Here is a 26,774-nt window from a genome sequence, read left to right as displayed (position 1 = left end):
GCTGTCCCAGGGTATCACCAATCCTGTGGATACTGTGCAAAGTTGAAATAACCCCATCACATATAATAGATCTTCATTACAGGCACATGAATTTTTACAGTACATCATTATGCGCATGTGCGGCCATCGCTCCACTTTCGAGGCATTATAGTGCATCGTTCCAGGGATTGGTAGCTGTCCCAGGTATCACCTATCCTGTAGATCACTTGTCGAGTGAGGGGAACCCCTATAGCTGTAAGAGGGCGTTATTACAGGCGTCACACTATAACTATGCCTCGATTTCATAAGGTTTTTTTTGTACTCACACCAATCTTGCACGCGCCATTGGACTCCACGTATATGTGAATTTATTCTCCCTGAAGCTCTGCTCTGTTCACATGGCGCCTGGCCTATGTGCCATGTCATATAGGCACAGTGCCCATAAGCCCTTATACAACTTGTACCTGAGAGTTTGGAAATTGTAAGATTGACTAAAGGCTGTGCAAGATCTTAAACAATAAGAAAGCCATGAGTACATAGACTGCGGTAACACACAAATCCTTCCATACAAAGAAGACAAAGAGCCCTCATGAGAAATCCTTCACTCGTCACGACCTGCGGTGATTATAAAGGCCTGAGTACATGGAGGGCACCGACCATCATCATGACCTAAATAATAGTGTAATCCATTCCCATTACTCTTCCCTCACCATGAACACCATATATTCTGAATGTTTGATATGATGGGGCGTTAATGTGGATGAAGGCAAGGACAATCATAGGTTAGGCTCCACCGGTAGAGGAAGCCATGGAAGAACGTTGCAGCCAGACGCCCTCCACTGGTAGAAGAAGCCAAGAGACACCGGCCGCAGTATGAAGGAACGCTGCAGCCCGATGCCCTCCACTGGTAGAAGAAGCCAAGAGACACCGGCCGCAGTATGAAGGAACGCTGCAGCCTGATGCCCTCCACCGGTAGAAGAAGCCAAGAGACACTGGCCGCAGTATGAAGGAACGCTGCAGCCTGATGCCCTCCACCGGTAGAAGAAGCCAAGAGACACCGGCCGCAGTATGAAGGAACGCTGCAGCCTGATGCCCTCCACCGGTAGAAGAAGCCAAGAGACACTGGCCGCAGTATGGAAGAACGCTGCAACCTAATGCCAGGAGACTGGCAGAGACACCTGCCACAGTTCAGAGGAACGCACACTGGCCCATTCAAATCCCAATGGCTGCAGCGAATGGGGAATAAATTGGGGATTTTAATTTTTTTTTTTTTTTTTTTTTTTTAATGCTTTTACCATCCTGCCCCAAACGGAATAATTTCCCTGCAACCAGTAATAAATGATGGTGCACACCCTACTAATCAAGGGTTGAGCTTCTCCTACGCGTAACATCCAAACATATATCTATATTTGCTGGTGAATACGGAATCTGCTGCTCCAGCACAACACACAGCTGTGACGAAGGCAGTGATTATTGTTTTTTTTAAATTTACACCCTCATGTGTTTAATTTATACTCCCATGTGTGGAGCAGCAACGCACGCTTTCCCAATGATGTCGCAATTACCCGTCAGAAGGACTTTATGCCCCCAAATCATTATCACGAGGTCCAATGTAACGGCACAAACATAATTACTACATATAGATGTGGAATGTACAGCGCCGACACCGCGAGCTGCAGGAATCCCACCAAAACTGCAGCAGGCGGGGCCACTGTCGGCTCTTAGACGCCGGCTACATGCAATATACATATAATTGCTCGATCCTTTAAAATCTTAATTCTCATTAAAACCCATTGTAGCTTGCCAATTCCCCCGATTAAAGGGAAACCATCACCCAAATAATGTTCTCACTAAATAAAACCAGATGATACAGATTTTATTTTGAGCTTTATTTTCTAATTTTTTTAAATTCTGTTTCATTAAGACAATCATATAGGAAGAGGCACTGTGATATCACCTTTTGCAAATGGTGATCCTGTGTAATCTACTGTATATAGTGATGTTATTAGTAATTATACAAGAGGGAGGTGAGCTGTGACATCACCTATTGTAAATGGTGGATCCTGTGTTATCTACTATATATAGAGGTGTTATCAGTCATTGTACAGGAGGTGGTGAGCTGTGACATCACCTACTGTGAATGGTGGATCCTGTGTTACCTACTGTATATAAAGGTGTTATCAGTCATTGTACAGGAGGAGGAGGAGGTGAGCTGTGACATCACCTATTGTAAATGATGCATCCTGTGTTACCTAAATTAAGGAGTTTCTCTTTAATTGTAATCGTGCCTACAGAACCGGTAATGACAGTCTTCGTATTAGCCCAAGTGAAGACTGCAAAATTTCAGGATTTTTAATAGAATAGATTCAGGATTTAATTTTCACTGTCTAAGACTTAAGGCCCCGTTACACTAAGCGACTTACCAGCGATCCCGACACCGATATCAAGGTATCAGGATCGCTAGTAAGTCGCTAAGTGATCGCTGGTGAGCTGTCACACAGACAGCTTCACCAGCGATCAGCACAGCGATGCCGAGCGCCCGGCATCGCTGGCCATCCGTGTAAAAAATAGAATCAAAATAAAAAATATAGTTATTCTCACCTTCCGACGTCCCGTTCAGCCATCCTGCCTCTCTCCACGCTCCGGTCCCAGTGATCCTTTACGAGAATGACCGCGAGATGTCACGGTCTCGAGGGATAACACAGTCTCGCGGTCATTCGTGCAAAGGATCACTGGGACCGGAGCGTGGAGAGAGGCAGGATGGCTGAACGGGACGTTGGAAGGTGAGAATAACTATATTTTTTTTTATTATTTTTTACACCTGATCGCTGGTCTCCCGCCTGTCACACGCAGCGATGCGTGCTGGCCAGCGGGAGACCAGCGACCAAAGAAATGTCCAGAGGTTTCTTCCAGCGATACCGGCAAGGGGGCCACTCGCTGATCGCTGTCACACACAGCGATCTCGCTGATGAGATCGCTGTTATGTCACAAAAGTTGTGACTCAGCAGCGATCTCGCTACCGAGATCGCTTAGTGTGACGGGGCCTTTAGAGTAAGTAAAGTGGTTCTCATCTTCGCTATGAAGGAGGTTAAATTACGTGGAGAATTCTGCCCGGTATCTCAGGTGTTTGCCCAGTGACCTAGCTGCTGTATCAGTAGAAGCAACTGATAAGTCAAAAACAGATCCTATTCCACGGTCATCTCCGGCCAGTATATCCTGTATATACCCCTGAACGTGTCTGCTGCAGTTTACCTGCTATCTTGATGTTCATGTGGTTATCCAGCAGGAGGTTTTCAGCTTTCAAATCTCTGTGCACGATGTGGCGACTGTGGCAGTACTCCACAGCCGAGAGGATCTGCCAGAACTTCCTCCGTGCCTCTGACTCACTGAGGCGCCCGTGGTTCGCCAAGTAATCTGCAAAGTAAAGAGTGGAAACACTTTAATTGACGTGAAGCCAATAGGATTCAGGTACAAAGCAGCTCCGTTCGATTTCGGGGACGTCCACACGAGTCGGAATCGCTGATCATTAGGCAGAAAATAGGACTCAAAATTCACACCAAGTCTGGTTGATTCTGGTGCAAACATTCGGTGGCGGATTCAGAGACCTGATCTGAATCCGCAGAATATGTGGAAGTTGGATAAATCTTTTTCTGTCATTTCAGACAATTTTCTAGGATTTTCACATTTTAACATTAAAAGTAAGTAAGCAACAAATCTGATCTTTCCTCTATGAAAAAAAATAAACTGCATGTTGCAGAATTACCGTAAATGAGACCAATCCAACAATTTCGATCAGACTGGACATACCCTTATACTCCATCAGATGATGTCAGTAGCTCGAAAAACACAGTATAGTCTATAACATATCGACGTGGAATAAGGGGCACAGGTAATCACCATGTCTAAAAGATCTAAAAGTGCCGAGACGCATTGCAGGAAAACAATCTTGTTTGTAGGCCAAGCGGTTTTCATTTTTTGCGATTTTGGAGGTCAGAGTCCCCAACCAGAAGTAAAGAAATTATGGAGCTGACTGCATACTGGGTCACCATTGTATCCAATGTAGGGTGTGTATGCGATGAGCACCTCAGCTCCCTCTAGTGGTGGTCCAGATCTATGGAACGCTGTATCGGCAAAATGCGCTACCAGACCATCACTCCTCACAAGTTGTGTGGTTAATACATTTATTTCCCTACGCGTTTCAAAGTTAAAAACTTCTTCCTCAGGGGATGATATGACATATCATCCCCTGAGGAAGAAGTTTTTAACTTTGAAACGCGTAGGGAAATAAATGTATTAACCACACAACTTGTGAGGAGTGATGGTCTGGTAGCGCACGTTTAATCCATAAAAAAATTCCCTGCTTGAATCTGAAGATTTATGGCCACGGCGTGGTCATTTGGATGTGCAGCAAGCTGACCTTTGTTCCTTTATGCCTGATACTCTCCTGCAGAGGGTGAGTATAAATCATTGTCTTATATCTTTATTTTTCTCGGGTAAGACCCTATTGCGCTCTTTTTCTTTCAGTTTCTACTAGTATCGGCAAAATGACAATATCAAGAAAGCGTAAAAGTTTAGACCATTGTTAAAGGGTGCACACTGGACCCACATTCAATATTATACCATGGAGTTGCAAAATAGTAAAAATAGAAATGAGATACCCTGTTCAAGGTTTGATAGGGTGAGTTATTAATTTCTTCCCCTACATGCTACTGCTGAACGAGTTTACCACCAGCCATGTTACGGGATTATAACATGTTCCTTATCAGTTGATTGGTTTCCAAATTTTATAGTTTTTTTAATATTAGAAAGTAACACAAATGGCAAGGAAATATCTGGAATAATTGAGAATATGTCAACAGGGTTTGCACAAATGCCTTCCACAGTGGTTTTTTTCCTCATTTCTAGCCACTCTCCAGGAATAGAACGCCGTCTTCGTTCCAGGAAATCTGACCGATTCACATTCTCATCTCAGCAGACATTCTGCTAGAAAACGTTATTAGAGGAACATGTCAGAATATGGGTCACTTGTTTAAAGAGTTCTATTTGGGTCAGAGGCTATCCATTCAATCAACTTGAAACCTACACATGAATTTTTTTTTTTTTTGGGGGGGGGGGGGGGGGGACATGTTCATAGGTCAGATTTGTGCCGTGGATTTGCAGTTTGAAGCACTGCGGACTTGCACTAGAATTAGCCCCGTTGTCATTTAACAAGGCTTATCCTTCTGTGCGACTCTTGATACATATTGCCTCTAAGTTGGGGTTGGCAACCACCAAGATGGTCACCGACCTCCATAATCTTTAAAATGGCGCAAACGCAATGCTGCTCCGCCAATCTAAGGACGGATGAAGATCGCTTAGGCATAGAGAAGGATGTAGGTCTAGTTACCCAACCCAATAATGGCCAGATTGGTCATGAAATAGTCCCAAAATGAGATTAAAGGAAGAAATGGAGCTCATTTAGCCCAGACGTCCTTTGAGACGTGAAGATAAATTTGTAAAAACTAATCTTCATCAACGATACAATGAGTTGTTTTACATTCTGAAAGGCTCGAACTTATAGGTTTTTCATCATTTCAGATGCTTTCCTCTCCAACTAAAACAAAAATCAGGCGATTTCTCATAGATCAGTCGATCGTTGCCCATATTTACAACCTGGTTTGGCTTGAACAAGGTAAAAGGCCTTTTAGACCTATCCTAATACACCATTATAGGATTATTCAGTTTAAAAAAAAAACAAAAAACGTATCCCCTATCCGCAGCAGTCTCGAGATGGGGGATCTGGCAGAGTAAAAACGGGGCTGTAGAGTACCGGTGTTTGAATGGAGAGGTGGCACACATGTTCATGTTCAACCCCAGGTCCATTAAATGGTCAATGGGGCTGCCAGAGAAGGTCAGCTATTTTCGGGATTGACAATGATTGGAGCCAATGATGCGCACATGCACTTCCACACCATTTAGGATGGTGCTCTACAGCCTCTTTCTCACTGTATCGCTGTAGCCCCATTCCCCTTTATCGCGGTAGATTCCAGTGGTCAGACCCCAAACGATCAGCAAGTCATCAACCTGTGGATAGAGGGTTACTTTTTTTTGGAATACTCCTTTAAACCCTGGAAGGGGAAGCTGCACATTCACAGACGAATAAGTGCGCAAAGTCATGAGGACCAATACAGGAAGCAATACCAACAGGACAAAAGGGATCATCAGGAAAATACCGGTACTTTTTTCCACCAACTTATTTTTGTTATTAGTCATGTTTGGTCATTGGAAAATGATAATCATAAGATCTTTTTTCCTTTTTTTCATTGGTTGTATAAGAAAAAGACCCATCAGGTCCCTTAAGCCATTACTGCACTTAAAAGCCCACTTCCTACATTTTAATAAGGTCTCAGATGTCCCAGACCAATGTTTGCAAATGTTGATTGCCGTCTGAAAATTATTTTGGACTAATCCGGTGGGTGGGTTGTTGCCCGGTCCGAATTATCATCAAACGTTCCCTCCACTGTCCATATACTTTCTAGCTTGCTGCAAATCTCACGCATGAGTGCATCGTCTTCTTCCAGCATGTACAGTATGCGCCTCACTGCGCATGCCAATTAAGACTAGCCTCCCCATTAGGACATTTGGAGTTAGCCCTCCACCAAATTATCCGAGGCAGACGACTGATAACCATAGTCTCTTTCTGGAGTACTAGACAGTGACCTGTAGGGATGCTGCATGGAAATTACACACTAGATACCATATTCTAAATCAGATTGGAGCCGATAGCTGAGGGTCTGAACAGCGGGACGACCTGTGAACTGATCAGCTGATTTTTGGGGAACCAGTCAAAACAAAAGGCATCTATGCAAGGAAGGCATAAATATGTTTACTAGGAGAATAAAAAATGTATTTCCCTTCAGTACATGATTGCCCTTCATTCAAAAGTACCAAAAGAGAATACGAGACCAAATGTGCTTATACTTTTAACCCAATGTCAGACCACAGATTATTAACCCTTCTTGGCCAGCAGACTAATTGTTAATCATTATAGAAGTAATTATTGGCCATAGATATAAACAGATATCGTGTCATACGGATTCACTGCCGGCAGAAGATACATAATTACGGGCTAAATTATTGGTAGCTCGTTCTAGTTACGATGTTAATTACAGACAGTTAATTAAACTATAATCTACAAAACAATATCCAGATAATGCAGCCGGCACCGCAACTTCCACAGCAATTATCACTTACATCGGTGAGGTGGCCTTACAGCCCCCATACCTCACGTAATGAGAGCTATAAAATGTGGCACCGCCGGGCTAATATTCATGAAGTATTAATTCTCAAAGAATTGATATCGGTCACAGTCTCGCAAAACTTAATTTAGCCTGGGAAGATGAGAACTTTTCTTCTCATGGATTTACTTTTAATGATCCTTTTCATGGAACATGGCCTGTAGAAATTTCTTAAAGTAAGAATATATAGGAGTCTCAAAAAAATTGTAATTTTAGATCTAAATGCTAGAACCACATGCTGTACTGCGCCCATCCCTGCAGGCATGGTGCAATCACATGGACTCTGCAAGGCCGGAGTGTAGGACTGATGGTTAAACGATTGTGGCTTTTGATGGTCTTACATTAATCTGATGCCAATCAGAAGTACATGGGTGGAGGCGAATAAGTTTTTTTTTTTTTTTTTTGCACAGGTCTATGAAAACAGCCAAGCAAATGTTTGTAAGAACACTCATGATACCATTGTCTGAGAAAGCCAATTACCAAGTAGCATGCTTGTTCATCACCTTCCTTGGGTGGCCTACAAGATCATTTGCCGCTAATATACAAAGTGTATGAGGACTGAACTATGGTGTCAATGATGGTGTTCTTTAGTTAGTTATCCACAAATGGTTTCTGTAGTATTATGCCTATAGGTGCCAAGGGGAATAGACCTGCTGTAATGCAGCCCCCAGGCTCATACAATACCTCCGTGTGCCTCAGAGGATATCGTGCAAGGACACATGGAGTATATCTGCCGCTTGCAGGCAAGACACCCAGCATTGACTTAGAGCACAGCTTCCCCGCAGGAAGCAAAAAAGCAACACGACAAACCGATGCAAAATCTGTGCCATCCAAAAACTTTTAGACTTCTCTTGTGGGTGAATGGAATCTGGCACAATCCGAACACATTTTTTTGGAGAAAATCTGTCACCACAGTGAAATATCTTTGCACCCATGGTCTTACCGGAAGAGGGCGATGATAATGATTAAAGGATTATTCGTCTATTCAAGGTTTTGAAATCTCCAAACATCTCATATCCTTTGCCAAAACTTTTTGTGCAGATTGCCATTTTATAGGGCTCAAATTTAAGAAAAGTGCACAAGATGTGGATTTTGCTGCAGATATGCCAAGGACAAATTTTCAGCTACGTTTACGAGTGAACGCATATGATGGGGAAAATCAGCATCATAATTCAGTGCCTGCATGTGGCGGAAATTTTCAGCAGCGCGGATTTTGCAATTGGCAGCACATCAATTCTCTCACTCTCTGCAGCACGCGACGACAAATCTACAGATTTTGGTGCAGAAAATCACGTGCGGGCGTGTGCATTTGGGGCTTGTAGATCATTTCACAAACAGCATTTTTCCAATGTAGACAGAACAAAGTAAAAAAGGCCCAAATTCACATAAAATGCATTAAGAAGACCATTTGCGAGGGGGGAGGGAAAAAAGGCAGTAACAGAAGCGTTATCGTGTTCCTAAGAGGAACAGGGGATTTGGGGTGAAATTCAACTTTCAGAACAGCTCCCAGTTACAATCATTTCCTAACAGAGTCCTATTGGAGGCTACTGACCTTCAAACCTCCTCTGAGCGGCTCCTAATGAGCTGCTTGAGTGATACCGGCAACCACGTCAGCACTGGAATAATCTCTGCTAAATGTCCCAGTATGTTTTGGAGTCATTACTCAGACCCAGGGGTATAGCACCTGCATTCCTCCAGCTAACAGGCGGCACATACACAAAGCAGATTTCACCCAGCGATTAACCCTGCAGCTCCTGGATGAAGTACAATTTCACCAGCTCTAATCAGTGATGTTGATAGAACAAAACTCCCGGGGGTTTTTACTAGACAGAGCCTTCTTATAGGAGGGCATCTGTGCAATATCTGCGTTCGCAACTCTGTCGCTTTGACAACATTCACAGCTCTGCAGCTTCGACAACATGTAGCCCATATATTACACCATGTTCTCATACATCAGTTGTGTCCAGCCGGTTGTTTTATGCCTGAGCCAGACATAATCAAGGATTTGGTGCATCAGTCAGGTGCCCATAGTGGAGCCAAAAATGCTGCATGCAACTGGTTTAGAAAAGATCAGTTCTGGAAATCTAGACCATGCAGAGATTGCAGAGGTTCTGGAGAATGCCGCATTACCTCTGCCCTACCTTATATACCAAAAAACCATCAGACCTCCCCAGATTTCCAAGGCCACATTTTCAACTCCACCATACTGGCAACCTTCTGAAAGAAGATGTTTCTAAGCTACGGTATTTTTGTTCCCGTGGTCTCAAAGATCACACCGCAACTGCCCATGGTTTGCCTGACACAATATGACATCAATCCTAAATATTTGCCCAACTTACCTATGGCGTTCCCGTCTGATCAGGTTGATCTTTGACCAATTATGTGAAGGCACAAGACCGGAGCTGTGTGTGAAGGGGGCTGGCAATAAGTTTTCACCATTAAACTGCAATTGTAGATCATAAGATGTCCACGAGATGTGTATGATTGAAGGAATCCGTCTGACCACTCGTTCCAGTAGTTAAGCCAGAGCCTTTCCTTGTTTATACATTAATTGTGACACAGAATGGGTCTGGCTCGTCTACTGAAATGAGTGGTCACACACACATCTCCCGTAAATCTTGTGATCTACGACTGAAGTTTATTGGTGAAAATTGGGGCACTTTTCAGATTGAAATTATATTGCCAAGTTGCTCTTCTGTACATCTCACCTTATTTTGATTGGACAACCCCTTTAAGCATACGACAAGCAGAAGTTGATTTTGTAACTACTACATTTGAAGACACCCTTATAAAGGTCTCTGAAGTCTTCATATTTCCAAGTAACTGGTTTAACCAACCACCCGCTGGTTGCCCCTCTGCATGGAGGACCCGTCTGATTTGCCTCTGAAGGTCAGGACATTAGTCGGGTCACAAACTCCCCCTACAATCAGTACAGGCCTTTGCTACTGGCCTCTGAGACACCGGGAGGGGGGTTGAACGTGACTTTCCTCAGCTAGGACGGCTCTCATGTTACACTTCACTGGGGAGGTGATAAATGATGGCTTGTTAGCAGTCCTATGAACAGAATATTTACAAAGTGCTGTGGATGACGCAGGCGAGCTCTTGGCATCTGCTTGTGATACTTATTCTTCGTCCGGCAGGGGAATTTAGCAATGGAGGGAGGGAGAACATTGAAGTCACACTAGAGATTATAACTTGAAGTTGCAGAAGAAAAATGAGCAGAGACCTCATATAGTAAAAAAAAAAACACATGTAGAGTTATGGAAGCCGCAAATTTTGCTGGGACTGTAACTTTTTACTTCTATGAAAGCGGCTACACATAAGCGAAAGATTGCCACAGAGATAAGAAAAATCGTATCGTAGGATAACACAACTTCTGGAAAACTTCCCTCAACCCCTTGAAGACGCACATGGCACCGCAATGGTCTCCGGCTGGTGAGGTTGTGCTGCAGAGTGTGCCTCTTCCAATTAAGTTCCTCTACAGGGAATCTTCGCAGTTTGGAGGAGCGCACCGCTATATACCGCAATCCTACTGCTTATTTTAAAGATTTCAAGGATTTCTTTTGCTACAATTAATGGCTAACAAACTACTTTAGCCAACAATTAGGATGGGGCGAGATGGATGTCCAACTTGGAGGCAAAATTGAGAATAAGGTGATGTCCACACAGCTTGTGATACATGGAAAAATGATTGATTTTTGAAGGAAAAGCATCGTTTTGGGGAAGTTTTGGGAGGTTTTGTTCCCCTTAAACATTTCTTTAGGAGGAGTTGCTTTTTTCCCCCGGCTTTCTTTGCAGCCTTTTGATTGGACAGTGTCTAGTTTGGAGAAGTTTCCTCCAAGATCATGCTCTTTTTCCATTAAATGCTTTTCTAAACCATTTCATAGAGGAAAAGGGCTAAAACCCCTCTGCATATAAAACAGCAAAGCGGATTTTCCTTAGATAGTTTCCCAAACAATTTTTTTTTTCAGGAAGATTCTGGAGTTGATCCACTCCCAATAACTCAAATATAAAAAAAATCCACGTGAACATATCCTAAAAGGGACACTCCCAATACCTCCTGAGCCTCAGACTATTGGCGGATCACACGAGAATAGTTAGGACCTGCCAACTCCGATCCAGTTCCCCAGCAATGTCCGTGCCAGTGAGCAGCTGGAAAGCCCTGAACTATTACGGTATCTTCCAGTAAAATGGGAAACTTGGATTATCGAAGGATATTTTCATCATCGTCGTCATAGCAGTGTGATAACTGTAAAGATTAGCCGCCTCCATTCATGGTCTGCAAAGACACCGGATAGGAAACGGATAAAGATCGGTGAAAAGAACCAAGATGCACAAACGTTCTCGAGGATTCCGTGAGGTCCACAATGAAGGACAATGCACGAGTCTTTGCATTGGACCTGGTGTGTTAAGTGATGGGGAAGATTTCTGGTCTGAAAAATTTGGGTGACTAAGCATTAACGATCTGACCTGTACCTAGCGGGAGACAAAGCAGACTCTGTGCTTAGGAGAGAGGGAAGAAAAAAAAAAAAAAAAAAAAAAGTTTGTGAGCACAGGAAATCCTTACTTGACTCGAGCAGGTTTCTGCATACAGATGCACATCAAGGAGGATGAATATAGCCCTGTGTGATGGAGGTTTGGCTTTCCGTTGTGAAACCAGCAGGTCATCAAATGAAAGTGCCAGAGGATTGTGCTGCTTAATAAACCGCAACTTTATAGCTCAAGTTCTGCAGGTTTCTTAAACTTTTGGAAAAGTATTCGCTTCTCAGGGCCGATACTGGAGCTGGGATTATATCAAAAGAGTGTTTTAGTGGTGCAACCTGTATTTTTTGTTTATATCATAAAAAAAGAAAAATTTATTTATTTTACTCACTTCTATAGCCCCGTTATTTCCACAGCGCTTTACAGACATTATTGGATGGATAGTTTAAGATTCGGAAACCTTTAAAAGGTTTTGTTTTTACTTCTATGCATTTATTTTTGGACTAAAAATTATATAGGGTTCCTTAAAAAGTTAGTTTCCTTGCACATTGTTGGCTGCAGAATGAGTTAACTGAGAATCCAACAGCGAGCTGACCACAGTCTTTTTCTGGACTATTCTGTACTGATTTATGACTGCATGAAATTTGAGATTAACTTTAATGTGGTCATTAACAGTAGAAGTGAAGCTGATGGCAGTCCCCACGTCAGGTTAAGTAGCAAACGATAAAAATTAGGAGTGGATAGTAAAGGCAAATAAGAGCATGACTACTGACAATCTCTGGTCAGAAAACACTCACTGTCAGATCCTCAGTTAACTCATTTTGTAGTCAACAATATACAGGACAACAAAGCATGTAAAAAGCAAAATACTATTTAATGTTACAGCCGTTTACTGAAAAGCAAAAACGTTTAGCTTATTTTTTATTTTCATTAAATAAAACACGTTAAAATAAACTATTACATCTTATCAGAGAAATCTGCTTCTTTCTCCTCCTGGACTGATCACTCATTCTTAATTTATAGGTAAATTACTATCTTCAGTTAAAACAGACTTTCCCATTACAGAGATAGGAGGTGACAGTTAGTGCTTACAACATTCTATGGAAAAGTGTTGTTGCAGTAGGAAGGGGTGGGGTTGGGTGACACCAGTAGAGAGAATGTGTGCGAGTGTGTGTGTGTGTGTGTGTGTGTGTGTGTGAGAAACAGCAGAGAGAAAGTGTGAGGAACAGAGAGAAGGAGGGACCTGGCTTAGCCATTTAATCAAGTTAACCAGCCCCCTTCATACACATCATGGATGATGAGGTGACACAGGAAACAGTCTCCTGTTTTGGAGCTTTAAGGATTTGAGAGACTTTAGGTTGAAGATCAGTGAACGTATCAAAATAAAATGGAGTTACTAAGTTTTATAACTTTATAGAACAATCTTTTCTTTTAAAAATGTAGAGAACGATCAAGTATTTATTGTTTCCGTTTATCTTAAGGGAAACCTGTTTTTTTCTAACAGCTTTGAGTATAACTCTACGACCGTTTTGCGTCCACAGCTCTTGTGCAAACCTATATTACAAAACAGCAGACTTGTCATGTGTCGGACACATTCTTCTGCACTGGGAATGTAGACATTAAAAGACAGGAAATCTATATTCCATACCAGTGGCAAAGTTACATTATATTTTTTCTCGGTGTGCTGCAGCAATAAAGGAAAACTAGTTGCAAAAGTGGGCACGCCCTTAACATTTATATGATGAGCCAGGTCACCATTATAGCTAGAATTACAAGTGGCTAACTTTATGGAAGCATTGTGGGGTTTTTTTTACACCATTTTTGTGGCTATTCCTTTTGTATCTCCCATGTTGGAGGCAGCTTCAGCCGTCCGTGTCAGGGCGCGTTTTATACGCTGCCTACAGACGCGGAAGATGGATATAAAGCAGAAAGGAGTAATGACTCTGGGATGGAGGAAGGTCAAACTTTTCAGATCTGTTGCCAGGACTGTGCAGTGAATGGGAAATGACATTTGTTTGCACGTTCACAGTTCGCTACAGACCCCCGATCTGTCGGCAGACCCCACCCTGCTGCCAGCAGAGGCTGTGCAAGAATTGAAGGGGGACTGTAAAATTGTGGAGCTGACGAATTCAAAAAACGGCACGATATTATGGGACGCATCTGCTGCGGCGCGAAAATCAGAAGAAGCGCGAACTAAGAATCCAATACATCCTGATCAACGTAGGAAGAAAATGGAATTAGGACCCATCCGTTAGGGATTAGTAGGGGTGCAAATGGACAGACCCCAAGCCGCTAGTCAGTCGTGCGATTACCAAGGTTTATAGAGCAAGGGTTCTTAGCTCTCCATTTGCTTCCGACGGTAAAGAAAAAAAAATAATTGCGTAGTCATGTTGTATGTAGCCATAGAAACTGTATCATGACTTCTTATACAATCTGTGACATGTCCGGCAGATCGAGGATGGCTCCGTTTTCCTGGAAACTGCTCAGTACCCCACTCTGTCTCGCTCAGGCCATTCCCAGCATTTATGGCATTCAATCAGCTAATCATCACACGATTGCACAAGGCAAACCTAAGAGTAACCATGGGGGAATAGAAGGGAAGAAAGCAGCGACGGCATTGTATAAAGCCCAACATTATCTATACAATACTTTTTCCTTTCGCGCATACGCATAATATTATAGAAATGTGCATTTTTCGTCAAAAAGGAACTTGTTGCTAAATATACCATAACTAAACCTCCATCATATATACAGGATAGCATTAAAGCCTAAAAGAAAAAAAAAAAACAAAGTTATAAAGTAGTTTGCATTACTAAAGAGTCAAGGGGACGGTACTGGTCCAAGTAGTCTGGGTCTTGCTAGACGTACTGGCCTCAGCGGCAGCCGGCGGCAACTGAGGCCGGTACGTCTAGACGCATGGTTGCAGGCAAGGTTAGCTTGTGTTTTTGTGACTGCATAACTCCTTGACTCTCTTAATGTATGTTCCTTCATGACTATTTTTCTCCTTTACAACGGTCGTTGCAAAAAGGTTGTAGTTTAAGTAAGGGATAGGCGACGATTCCCTACAAAATATTCTTAAAGCTTTGGATAATGAATAGTGAGGAGCGAACGTGCTCGGGTAACGTTTTATCTGAGCATCTGGGCCTTATATTAGGTTCTAGTCCCGGCAGCTGCATAATTTGCGGCTGTTAGACAGCAGCAACACATGCAGGGATTGGCTGTTTGTTAAGTCCCTGTTACATTTAGCGATGCACCAGCAATCCCGACCACGATACGACCCGGTCAGGATCGCTGGTGCATCGCTAAATGGTCACTAGTGAGCTGCCAAACAGGCAGATCTCACCAGCGATGCAGCAGAGGTTGGTGGTCGTCACTTACCTGTCAGACGCGGCGAGGGTGACAGTCTTCCGCCCGCGTCCATGGAGTCGCTCGTCGGCGCCAGCAGGAAGCCGACGCCGAGAAATGGACCAGGCCGATCTCACGCGATCAGCGATAACCAGCGGGGGGCTGGTCGGAGGCGAGTGTCACATGTAGCAATATCGCTACCGATATCGCTGCTGCGTCAGAAAATCGGCGACGCTTTAGCGATATCGCTGTGTGTAAAGCCCCCTTTAGGCAAATCATGCATCAGCGAGGACTAGAACATAATATACGAGCACGCCCGAGATACTCAGATAGCACCCGAGCATATTTGCGCACTACTAATAATGATCATATCCACGTCTTCTGTCCTCAACCTCAGATCTCAAGTGCCAAGATGGCAGATAAAGGAAAAACTGAAAAGTCAGGTTGGCTGGAGGGAGCCGTCTGCTGAAGGATGGTTAGGGTTAATCACCATTTGGAGTACTACCTACAGATTTCGTTGGAAAACATTGAACGATTTTATTGGAATCTGCCACCTTCTCAAAATAAATTCCCATTATAAATGTCATCATTTTTCCATTCCCTCGGCTCTTGAAGCCTTTCTGTCGCGCTCTCTTAGAGAAGTCGTGAGCCAGCAGGCTGAGTCACATCGTTCCTTTTCACAAACTTTATCTATCTGTGACACATGTTGGTAATGAGGGCGATCGACTTGCAAATGAGCAACTCATGGGTGCAATATTATTGTTGGACGCTGAATCACAATCTCACACCATTAAGGTGGAAATGCCAAACTGGCACAAAATCCAAGAAACCGCTGCAAGGAGAAGTTTAGACCACGGTCGGTGTGAAAGCTCTCAGTATGTCCCTAATCCGGTGTGGATGCGTCCTGCATGAAGAATCTCCACCCTTGAAAGTTTTTTCTTTTTCGTTTTTCTTGTAAGGGCTCGCGCACGCGACCATTTTAATCAGAGGGGCGCCATCTGTGGGTTTTGCAGGATAGCACTCGTACCTATGTTATTCTATGAGGACGTGCATGTCTAATCTTTCCGAATGGTCCGATGAACATAAATTGCAGCAATACGCAATTTGCCTCCGAGAATCAGAGGACACTCGCCCGTTCAAGTCTATGGGTCCACGGAAAATAAAAATCGGACCGTACTCTGATGACATCCGATTTTCATGGACTGACATTATGCGGAAAGTGGAGACACTTTTTTCTCCACCTCCGAGAAAAATCAGATCCCACCTTGACGAGAAATTAGCAAATTTTCTCAATTTGCTTCAAGAGTCAAGTAGGTGGAGCCTCTGGATATCAGTCACGGTAGCCATACACAAAAACTGCCCAATCTAGCTTGCTCGAAAACCCTTAAGACAGGGTACCCCATAGCAAGTCTGTCTGAAGTTACATGCACCATTGTCTCCATTTCTGATGCATGCGCAGTAAGGCCCTTCGATCAGCACAGATCTCGGGGGCAGCAAGCAGTCAAAATGGCATTTTTTTTTTTAAATCTCCAGCTGTGCAAGGGATTTAGAGATTTGCAATAGTGAAGTGAAACGGTGGCAAAAAAAAACTGTATGCGATCTTGTGCAGTGTTCACATGGTGCAGTAATGGTCGTTGATAGTCCCTGGACTGGATGGCGCTCCACTACAGATAGATTAACTATAAGGGAATAAATGTATTTTCTATTCATCAAGATCCCTGGACAGGGACGTAAAGCATCTCCTCCGCCTTGTGGTCTGCTGAGCGAGTTATGTCCCAACTCCTGGAGAAATTTTCCTAGAAATATTCATTCAAGACACAAAAATACAGTTTATATCTGAACAAGTTTTGTACAACTATTTTTAACGTGAAGTCGTGACGGGCAGAGGTTTTTCTCCTCGAAAATCACTATCTTTATACCCGTAAAGCTGCAGCATAAAACATAAGTGCCGCGCTGCTGCTGCGCTCATCTTGGAGTCATTACGGACCGGCATGAATAATGACATCAGCCCAGCTGCGGTGAGCGGTGCCAAGAACACAAAGTTACTGGATTTGCTCACTCGCTGCCGAATCCATTAAATGCGGTTGGGTAAGGGGCACGTTACAGCACGACTTCCAGTTATGCTTAGAACGGAGGTTGTCCGAGTTGTTTTATTTTGCAGTCTGATACTGAGTAATGACAGATCATCTGATCGCTGCGTGATCTTCAAGCTTATGTGCTCTTATATGAGGGGAGGACTTCAGACGATGAGAGCACTTCAGATATCAAAAAAGAGCAACAAACTGGTCGCTTACAGAAAAAAATAAAGGGTAATACTGGTTAAATGGTCGGCTCTACAAAGAGGACACATCACCAGGTCATAAAGTAGCCCGTTTATGCTCTTATTTTATTCCTGCATTCCCCTCAATATTCTGCTTTTAATTTTTTCTAGATCCGCCATTGGGTTCCAGACCTAGGAACCTTTCAATAGAGAGCAAATATTTTACTGTCTTTACTAAGCAGGAGGAGCTCCAAGTGTAATTATGCAAAGCAACCTAAACACACGCCCCTGAGGAATCCTGTGCACAACACCTATTTGTAAAGACAAAAAAATGCACTAAAAGGATTAAGAAAAAAGCCCATGTCTCTGCATCTATACAAGGGATTTCAATATAAGAGACTGGATCACTCGGTGGAGCAGAGGGAATAAAATAAAAGCAAACACTTTGCAGAGAGCTACTCTTCTCTGAAACGGAAGCCATAAGTGAATAAGTCTGCATAGACAATCCTCGGTATGGCTAAAGTAGTGGTCAGGTCAGTGCTTCTAATTTTCTGTTCTCGAAAATTGATGAGGACCTCACAACCCGGACCCACATCGATCAAAAAGCAGTCTATAGATTACTAGGATTTTGTATTATGGCTTAAGTAAAAAGATAGATGCGAGTTCTGCATCTATAAAAGGCCTCATCGTGAGCTGCTAGCAGTAGAGAAGAAGCTGTGCATGTGCAGTAAAATGTATGTCTTTAGGCACTACTTATAAAAACGATACCATAGATGTGAAAGTATTTATAATAATATTCAGCTCATCCATTCACAAGCAACTGATGATACAACTAACATCTTGGAAATCCCTACATCGTGAGCTGCTTTCAGTAGCGAGGTGGATGCGCATGTGCAGCTCTCTCAATTGATTTATAGGGGGGTTTTGCAGAATGCTGACCAGGTGGGCTGACAGCGGTGCCCAACAGTCTACCTACCAGTCTCAAGAAAGATGTGGGACTGCATCCATAATACATTTACGACATTCTGTGGCCATACATAAACGTATAAACTGGCAGTGACCCTTTAATTGGAGCCATAAGGTAGCCCAACAGGAAATTCCAAGCCTTGCTATCTGACTCTTGGATCATCAGGTCTTTCTGGATCATTTTAATGAATTTTCTTCTATTTACCATTTCAGGGATTTATGTCACATGCCTGAATGATACTTGACAAGAAAAGTCCCTACATTACCACTGGAGACCTTCCAGATCTCAAATGTTTACACATGCCAGTGCCGAAAACCCAGAACTATCCTAGGAGGAGCTGCCCATGTAAAAATAACAGGCTCCTTCCTACCACATCAGGTTATTTTCTAACACGAGTATTAGACCTGCCAATGCATGTGCGTCACCGCAAATGAGAACGATGAAAATTTCCAAGAACAAATCACTACCGAGCACCGGGGCCTGACAGCTACAACTCCCTGAGCAAACGTCCCGGAACACAACAGCCCAGAAGCCAATGACCGCTGAGGCTGCCAAACATCCCCATCCAGCACTAGCATTAATTTTAAAAGAACGGCCCGTAAAGACACACCGATGACATTCTCAAATATTTCAGAGAAAATTCAACTCATCAATTCTCTGGCAACTGTTGACATCACTGACATCTTGGAAATCTCTACTTCCTAGGAAACTGATGAAACTTGAAATTCTGAACTCGGCCTGACACTCCACCATGTCTCATGACTCAGAACTCGTACACGGCTGATTAACAGATGATTTAAGGGACGAATAATAATTTACGAAGCTGTGCACAACCAGTCTTGTCCATACATCTGTCCTAATCTCCCAATACCTTCCTACATAATCCCCAGTATATAACCTCCTCAATACATCTCTGCCCTAGTCTCCTGATACCTCCCCACACAATCTCCAGTCCATAACCTGTCCTCTCCATACATCTCTGCCCTAATCTCCTGATACCTCCCCACACAATCTCCAGTTCATAACCTGTCCTCTTCATACATCTCTGCCCTAGTCTAGTAATACCTCCCCACATGTAATCTCCAGTCCATAACCTGTCCTCTCCATACATCTCAGTCCTAATCTCCTGATACCTCCCCACATGTAATCTCCAGTCCATAACCTGTCCTCTCCATACATCTCTGCCCTAGTCTAGTAATACCTCCCCACATGTAATCTCCAGTCCATAACCTGTCCTGTCCATACATCTCTGCCCTAGTCTCCTGATACCTCCCCACATGTAATCTCCAGTCCATAACCTGTCCTCTCCATACATCTCTGCACTAATCTCCTGATACCTCCCCACATGTACTACTCTCCAGTCCATAACCTGTCCTCTCCATACATCTCTGCCCTAATCCCCTGATACCTCCCCATATGTAACCTCCAGTCCATAACCTGGCCTCTCCATACATCTCTGTCCTAATCTCCTGATACCTCCCCACATGTACTACTCTCCAGTCCATAACCTGTCCTCTCCTTACATCTGTCCTAATCTCCTGATACTTTCTCACATGTAATCTCTCTGCACCAATCTCCAACATGAAATGTAAAGAAAACCTCATTAATTTAGCATCGCCAGAACTGTAATGACCTGTAGAATCATGTTACCCCCAGGTCATTGTTACCGGACAAAATTTGTAAAAATAAAACCCCAAAACACAGTGGCAGAATTGCATTTTTTTTACCATTTCACGACACGTAGAAAGTTTTCCCTTTTTATTTTTCCAGTACATGGTATAGCAAAATGAATGGTGTCATTCAAAATTACATGTGCCTGTAAATAAAATTAAAAAACACGCGCCCCTTGTGTGACTATTGACGAGGGGAAACAAAGTTATGGTTCTTTGAAAAAAGCAGGAGGAAAAAACAAAAGCTCCAAAGGTGAAAAATGTCTGGGGCTTTAAAAGGGTTGAAAATCTTTGAAGAGAGGACATATCTGAGGATGAGCTCACATAGATGATGAAGGTTGTTGCGCACCTGTCATTCTGCATGTGATGACCATGCTGCAGATCCACCGCTCTGTCACCGCACTCATTTTTTGCACTTGATTATCACATCAAGTCCCATGTAAAATGCAGCCAGCAAATAAACAGAACCTGAGCCGTACCAGGACGGCGCTGCTCTCCGCTGACTGAGCCTCCGCTGGAAGGAGGGAGACTTAATTAGTGGTTCGTGCGCAGAGCGAGTAATATCCTGAGTGATGGCCAAGCGGCCAGATTATATGCCAGCGCTGCTACTATAATCCAGAACACGAAGTTATTAACAAACACCAATATACAACATTTAGAAATTAAAAACAGCAAGGACTGGGCTGTTCCAGGACGGTGGTCGCTCTACACTTGAAACAAGAACATTATATTAATGGGGATGAAAAGGAGAAAGTTTCACTTAACATCCTGAACTTTCCCCGAGCCAGTGACTAAACTAACACTGCTATATAAAAATATATACGGTATGTGAAATTCAGAATCATCATCTAGGACTAAGCCAATCCACAAAGGAGTAGAAATATCCTTGCTACCTCATCCATGGATGCCTTCTCATTTTACTAAGCAATTTATATTTTTAGAATAAAAATCATTTTTGCAAATTAAAGAAAAAAGTTGGAAAGTTTGTCTTCTGCAGCCTCTGCATATCACAGTATATCAAGTTTCTGAAGAATGAGTAACCAGTGAATCTGCCAGCGAGTTCATTCTAGTGTAACTCTTATCTCTCCTCTTCTCAACAATTTTCTAAGTTGGCAACGTCTAATATCACAGATGTGATCATAAATCAGCTAACAAGATGTTCAGGAGAAGAGAGGTAAGAGTTACACACCACAACAAGCATTTTATAGTCTGCACTGTACGATGATACTTAGAGGCTGTAGAAGCAAAATTGTTCAAAGTGAACCTTTTAGATATAACTTATTTTGCTCTTGGAAATTTATGGTTCAGATTATTGACTTACATAAGGCGTTATATGAGCATACTCGGGTGCTAACTGAGTGACTTCGGTGTGCTCAAAATATATATTCGAGTCCCCGCGGCTGCATGTCTCACGGCTATTGGACATGCGTAACAAACAGGCACTCCTTGCATGTGTTGTGGCTGTTGAATAGCGACAAGACTTGCAGCCGTGGAAACTCGAACATATTATTTGAGCACGCTAAAGTCACTGGCTTAGCACCCGAGCATGCACAGATAACACCTTATCCCAGCATTTTTGCTCATCACTACTGACGATACCATCTAGTGAAAAAAAACACATTTTTTTTTAACAAAAAAGTGCGCAACAACTGAAAAATAGGTATTAGACCTACCGGTAATGATGTTTCCAGGAGTCCATCCTGACAGCACCATGGAGGACGTCCTCCTCCTCACAGAGACAGGAAAACACACAAGAGGTTAAAAGGTCATGTCCCACCCCCTCTCCCTCAGTGATTTAACAAGTACCACAAGGTGGATGATGCTAGTAACAGTTTAATGAAACAATCATATTACAGCATATGACATAACATAATACAACATAGTATAACATAACAGGGAGGGAACTACCCGTGCTGTCAGGATGGACTCCTGGAAACATCATTACCGGTAGGTCTAATACCTATTTTCCAGGACGTCCACCTGACAGCACCATGGAGAGTACCAAAGCACCTCCTCAGGGTGGGATTACCGCCTGGAGAACCTTTCTCCCAAATGCGGTCTGTTGACCAGCTAACACATCAAGCTTGTAGTGCTTGCAGAATGTATTAAGACTGGCCCAGGTTGCTGCTCTACAGATCTGATCAACCGACGCCCCCGCCCGTTCGGCCCATGAGGCCGATACTGCCCTCGTAGAGTGGGCTTTTATGGAATTTGGCGGGTTGGCGCCTTCAGCTTGGTAGGCGTCCAAGATTACTGAGGTAATCCAGCACGCGATGGACGTCTTAGAGGCCCTCTTCCCCTTATTTCTAACCCCAAAGAGGATGAACAGGTTCGGGTCGATGCGCCAGCTATTGGTGGCCTCTAGGTAGTCTATAACTGCGCGCCTCACATCCAGCGAGTGAAGACGCTGCTCCTTCTTATTACGGGGATTATCACAGAAGGATGGTAACACTACCTCCTGATTTAGATTTTTTGGAGAGGCTACCTTTGGGGTAAATGCCGGGTCTAATCTTAAGATTATACGGTCCTCTCTTATCTGGAGATATGGGTCCTTAGTGGACAGGGCCTGGATCTCCCCTATTCTTTTGGCCGTGGTAATGGCTACTAGGAATGCCGTTTTACGAGTGAGAGCAGAGATGGTTATTTTCTCGAGAGCGTAGGGGTCTGTACAGAGAAACCGAAGTACCAGGCCTAGGTCCCAAGGCGGGGTGAGCTGCCTAATCGTGGGGCGCAGGCGCTGTGTGGCTCTTATAAATCTTATTACCCAGGGATGTGAAGCTAACTGGTAATCGAAGAAGGCGCTCAAGGCTGAAACCTGAACCTTTAGAGTGCTGGGCTTAAGGCCTTTATTAAAACCTGCCTGCAAAAACTTTAGTATGTTAGGGAGGTCAGGGGCGCCTGCCACAAGATCGGACCTGCCACCCTCCAGACAGAATCTTTCCATATTTTTCGATAGATTGCGGATGTCACCGGTTTCCTACTGGCCTGTAAGGTGGATATGACCTGATCCGACAGTCCCTTTGCCTTCAGGATGTCCCTCTCAGGATCCAAGCCGACAGGTGGAGTCTTGCTGGGTCCGGGTGGCGGATCGGGCCCTGGTGGATGATGTCCTTCCACAGGGGTAGTTCGACTGGATTTTCTACTGCCTTGGCTCCTAGAAAGGGGAACCAGCTTCTTCTCGGCCAATATGGCACGATCAAAATCACTCTTGCGTGGTCTGCGCGTATCTTCCTGAGCAGTGCCGGTATGAGAGCCAGTGGTGGGAACGCATAAGAGAGGGAATCTCCCCAAGTCTGACTCAGGGCGTCTACGCCTTCCGGGTGGTCCGTCGGATTCAGGGAGTAGAACCTGGGGACCTTCGAGTTTTTCCGGCTTGCGAAAAGATCTATAGTGGGGGTCCCCCAACGCCGACAAAGGTGGTCGAAGATTTCCATGTTCAGTTCCCATTCTGTCGGGTGGATCTGTTGTCTGCTCAGGTAGTCTGCCACTTCGTTCTGGGAACCTTCTAAGTGTACTGCGGTCACTGATCGGACTGTTCGTTCTGCCCACGTGAATATTTTTCCCGCCAGGGCCTGTAGTGGTTGATGTCTGGTCCCTCCCTGGTGCTTCAGGAATGCCACTGCCGTTGTATTGTCGGATAATATGCGGACATGACGATTCTTTAGTACCGACTGGTTTCTCCGCAACGCTTCCCAAACTGCAAAGAGCTCTCTGAAATTGGAGGATCGGGTCCTGATGCCTGCTGGCCATTTCCCCTGGAAGATCTTCCCTTCTATGTGGGCTCCCAATCCCCACGCACTGGCGTCTGTGGTGACTACCACGTATGGAGAGGTTGTCCATTGTACGCCCACCTGAAGGTTTCTGGACTGTGTCCACCACCGCAGGGACTACTTCACTCGTTCTGGCAGCCTTAGAGGTCTGTCTAGCGACGTCTGACTTCTGTCCCACCTTGCGAGGATTTCTCTCTGTAACAACCTCGAGTGGAATTGGGCCCAACGGACACACTGGATGCAGACTGTCATGAGGCCCAAGACTTGCATTGCCTCTCTTATGGAACATTGACGCCTCAACAGGTCTCTGGTTCTGGCCTGAACAGTCTTCTGCTTCTGCTCGGGTAGCCAGGATATTCTGTTGGCTGAGTCTAGGAGGACTCCGAGGAATACTTTTCTGGTGTTTGGCCTGAGGTCCGACTTCTCCCAGTTGATCACCCAGTCAAGGAACTCCATTACGGTAGTTGCTCGGATTCTGTCTCGAATGAGCGCTTCTTTGGATCTTGCCACCAGTAGGAAGTCGTCCAGGTATGGAATGATCACAATACCCTGATCTCTTAGGTAGGCCACCACCTCTACCACCAATTTTGTAAAGATTCTGGTAGCTGAGGCCAACCCGAATGGAAGACACTGGAACTGGAAGTGGCAGGTCCGGGCTGGTAAACTGACCGCGAACCTTAGAAGGCTCTGGGATGAGGGATGGATAGGGACCTGGTAGTATGCCTTTTTTAGGTCTAGGGTGCACATAACGGCATCCCTGTCTATTAGGGGGATTGCGGATCGGATCGATTCCATCCGGAACCTCTGGTATCTGACCCAGGCATTTAGTGGTCTCAGGTTTATGATGGTATGGGCCTCGCCGGATGGTTTTGTGATTGAAAACAGGGAAGAGTAGTGCCCTCTTCCTCTTTCCGTCCGGGGAACTGGTATTATGACCTCTGAGTTTACCATGTCCTGAAGATCCGTCCACATTGCGGAGTCCTCCAGGACGACAGTGGGGGCAATATATCTTTCGGGGGGAGGTGAATAGAGCTCTATTCTGTAGCCTTCCGCAATGGTTCTGAGAACCCATGGATTGTGGGTGACTCTGGACCAGTTTGCTGCGAAGTGGCGAAGTCTCCCCCCAACACCTATGGCGTCATTGCCTCCTCGATCTAGATGTTGATGTGAATGAGGGACCCCTGTTCCTCCCGTCTTGGCTGAAGGAGCCCCTATAGGAGCTTCTATTGGATTTTGCCCGACCCCTGAATTCCGTCTGCCTCCTGAAGAAGGAGCCTCTCCGAAAGGACTGGGGCCGCCTGGGTTTTTCCTCTGGGAACCCTTTATTTTTATCGGACACTAGCTCTAGGATGTTATCTAGGGCTGGACCAAATACTCTCAGGCCTGAGAAGGGGATGGCGCTTAGCTTTGTTTTAGAAACGTTATCCCCGACCAGGATTTAAGCCAGACTGCTCTCCGGGCCGCATTAGAGAGGGAGCTGTTTCTGGCTGCAAACCTTACTGATTCAGCTGACGTATCCGACAGGAACGCCGTGGCTGATTTCATGAGAGGAAGTGATGCTAGGATCTCTGATCTAGGGGTCTTGTTGGTTAGGTGTTCCTCCAACTGCCCCATCCACAAAAACATAGACCTGGCCACTGAGGTGGCTGCTATGTTGGCCCTAATCAGAGCCGCCGACGTCTCCCAAGTTCTTTTTAGCAAGTCGTCCGCCTTCCTATCCATCGGGTCTCGGAGACCTGACGAGTCCTCGAATGGGATGGCCGTCTTTTTGGTAACCTTGGCGACTGGGACATCTATTTTAGGGACTTCCTCCCATGCCCGTGTATCCTCGGGATCAAAAGGCAGTCTATTTTTAAAGTCTCGTGAGAGTATCAACCGACGCTCTGCCTCTTTCCACTCTTCCTGGACCATTGTTTTGATGTGTTCACTTACGGGGAACACTACCTGTTTCCGGGCCACGAGTCCACCAAACATTAAGTCCTGTCTGGACTGTGGTTTAGGGACTTCCTTTATTTGCATAGTATTTGACTGCCTGGACCAGCTCGTCCGTGTCCTCCAGTCTGAACAGGTACTTCCTGCTCTGATCCTGTTTATCCCCCGGGATCTCGCCTTCTTCCTCCTGGTCTGAATCCCGGAAGTCGGACTCCTCGCTAGGGCTTGCTTCCGACACTGGGTCTGCTTCCCACCTTGGACGCTTGCGACTTGGCCCTGGGCTGGGGGACCGACGCCGCGTGAGGCCGGCAGTAGAGGCCTGAACTTCCTCCCTTATCAGCAATCTCATTTTGGAAAGGAGGGATGGCTGTTCCTCGCCTATGACCCTTGAGGTACAGGGTCCGCATAGGGTCTTGCTATAGGTGTCTGGCAGCTTTACCCTGCATACGGGGCATCGGACCGATTTGGAGGTGGCTTTTGCCAGGTCCTTCACCGAGGGGGATTCTGCCGGGGTTCCCTTCTCCTAATAATACAGAAGGGGCACCTACTCAGATCTGGGCTGTGGGGATGGGTGGGGGAGGGTGGTCTGCGCTCTGCGCACTTACCCCTCCGTCTGCTGGAGCGTTGCCTTCCATCCTGGCACGATTCTGCCGAGCGCTGTGGATCTCAGGAGCGCGCGCCCGGGATTCAAAAGCCGGCGTCTGACGTCACCGGATGTGACGCACGACCTTCGCGATAGGCCGCCTCCTCCACTTCCTGCCCGGGCTCCTGCGCGCGACCGCGCTCTGCTTCTCCCCCGGTGCCTGCTCAGACCGCCGCTTGCAGGGAACTGCCCCCCCCCCCCCGCCTGCTATGGCGGTCTGTTGGCGCCTTCCAGCGCTGCCCCCGCCCGTTGGAGCCATCCTGCGGGTGCCTGGCCTGCCGTCTGCAGGGGCCCGCCTGTCATGGCGCTGCTGCGCCCATCCTTCTGCCGATGCCCGCTCGGCCAGCCGCCTGCGGGGAGCCGACCCTCGCCTACTATGGCGGTGCGTCCTGGAGCCGAGAGCCTCCCACAGGGAGGAACGGCTCCCTCCAGGAGTGTCGTCCTGCTCC

General features: G+C 45.2%; 1 protein-coding gene across 1 annotated transcript in view; it reads right to left on the bottom strand.

Annotated features, from left to right (window-relative positions):
* SIK2 (salt inducible kinase 2) overlaps positions 1-26,774 on the bottom strand; it is a 125,734-nt gene that overhangs the window by 47,753 nt on the left and 51,207 nt on the right. Inside the window, exon 4 of the mRNA XM_073585135.1 lies at positions 3,232-3,393. Within this exon, the coding sequence (XP_073441236.1) occupies positions 3,232-3,393 (162 nt within the window). The remainder of the gene's footprint in view (positions 1-3,231; positions 3,394-26,774) is intronic.

The sequence above is a fragment of the Dendrobates tinctorius genome, unplaced genomic scaffold (assembly GCF_039654945.1).
Source record: "Dendrobates tinctorius isolate UK_male_01 unplaced genomic scaffold, ASM3965494v1 ptg000086l, whole genome shotgun sequence".
Lineage (NCBI taxonomy): Eukaryota > Metazoa > Chordata > Amphibia > Anura > Dendrobatidae > Dendrobates > Dendrobates tinctorius.
Note: the sequence above shows the minus strand (reverse complement) of the source record. Positions and strands in the feature narration are given on the sequence as shown.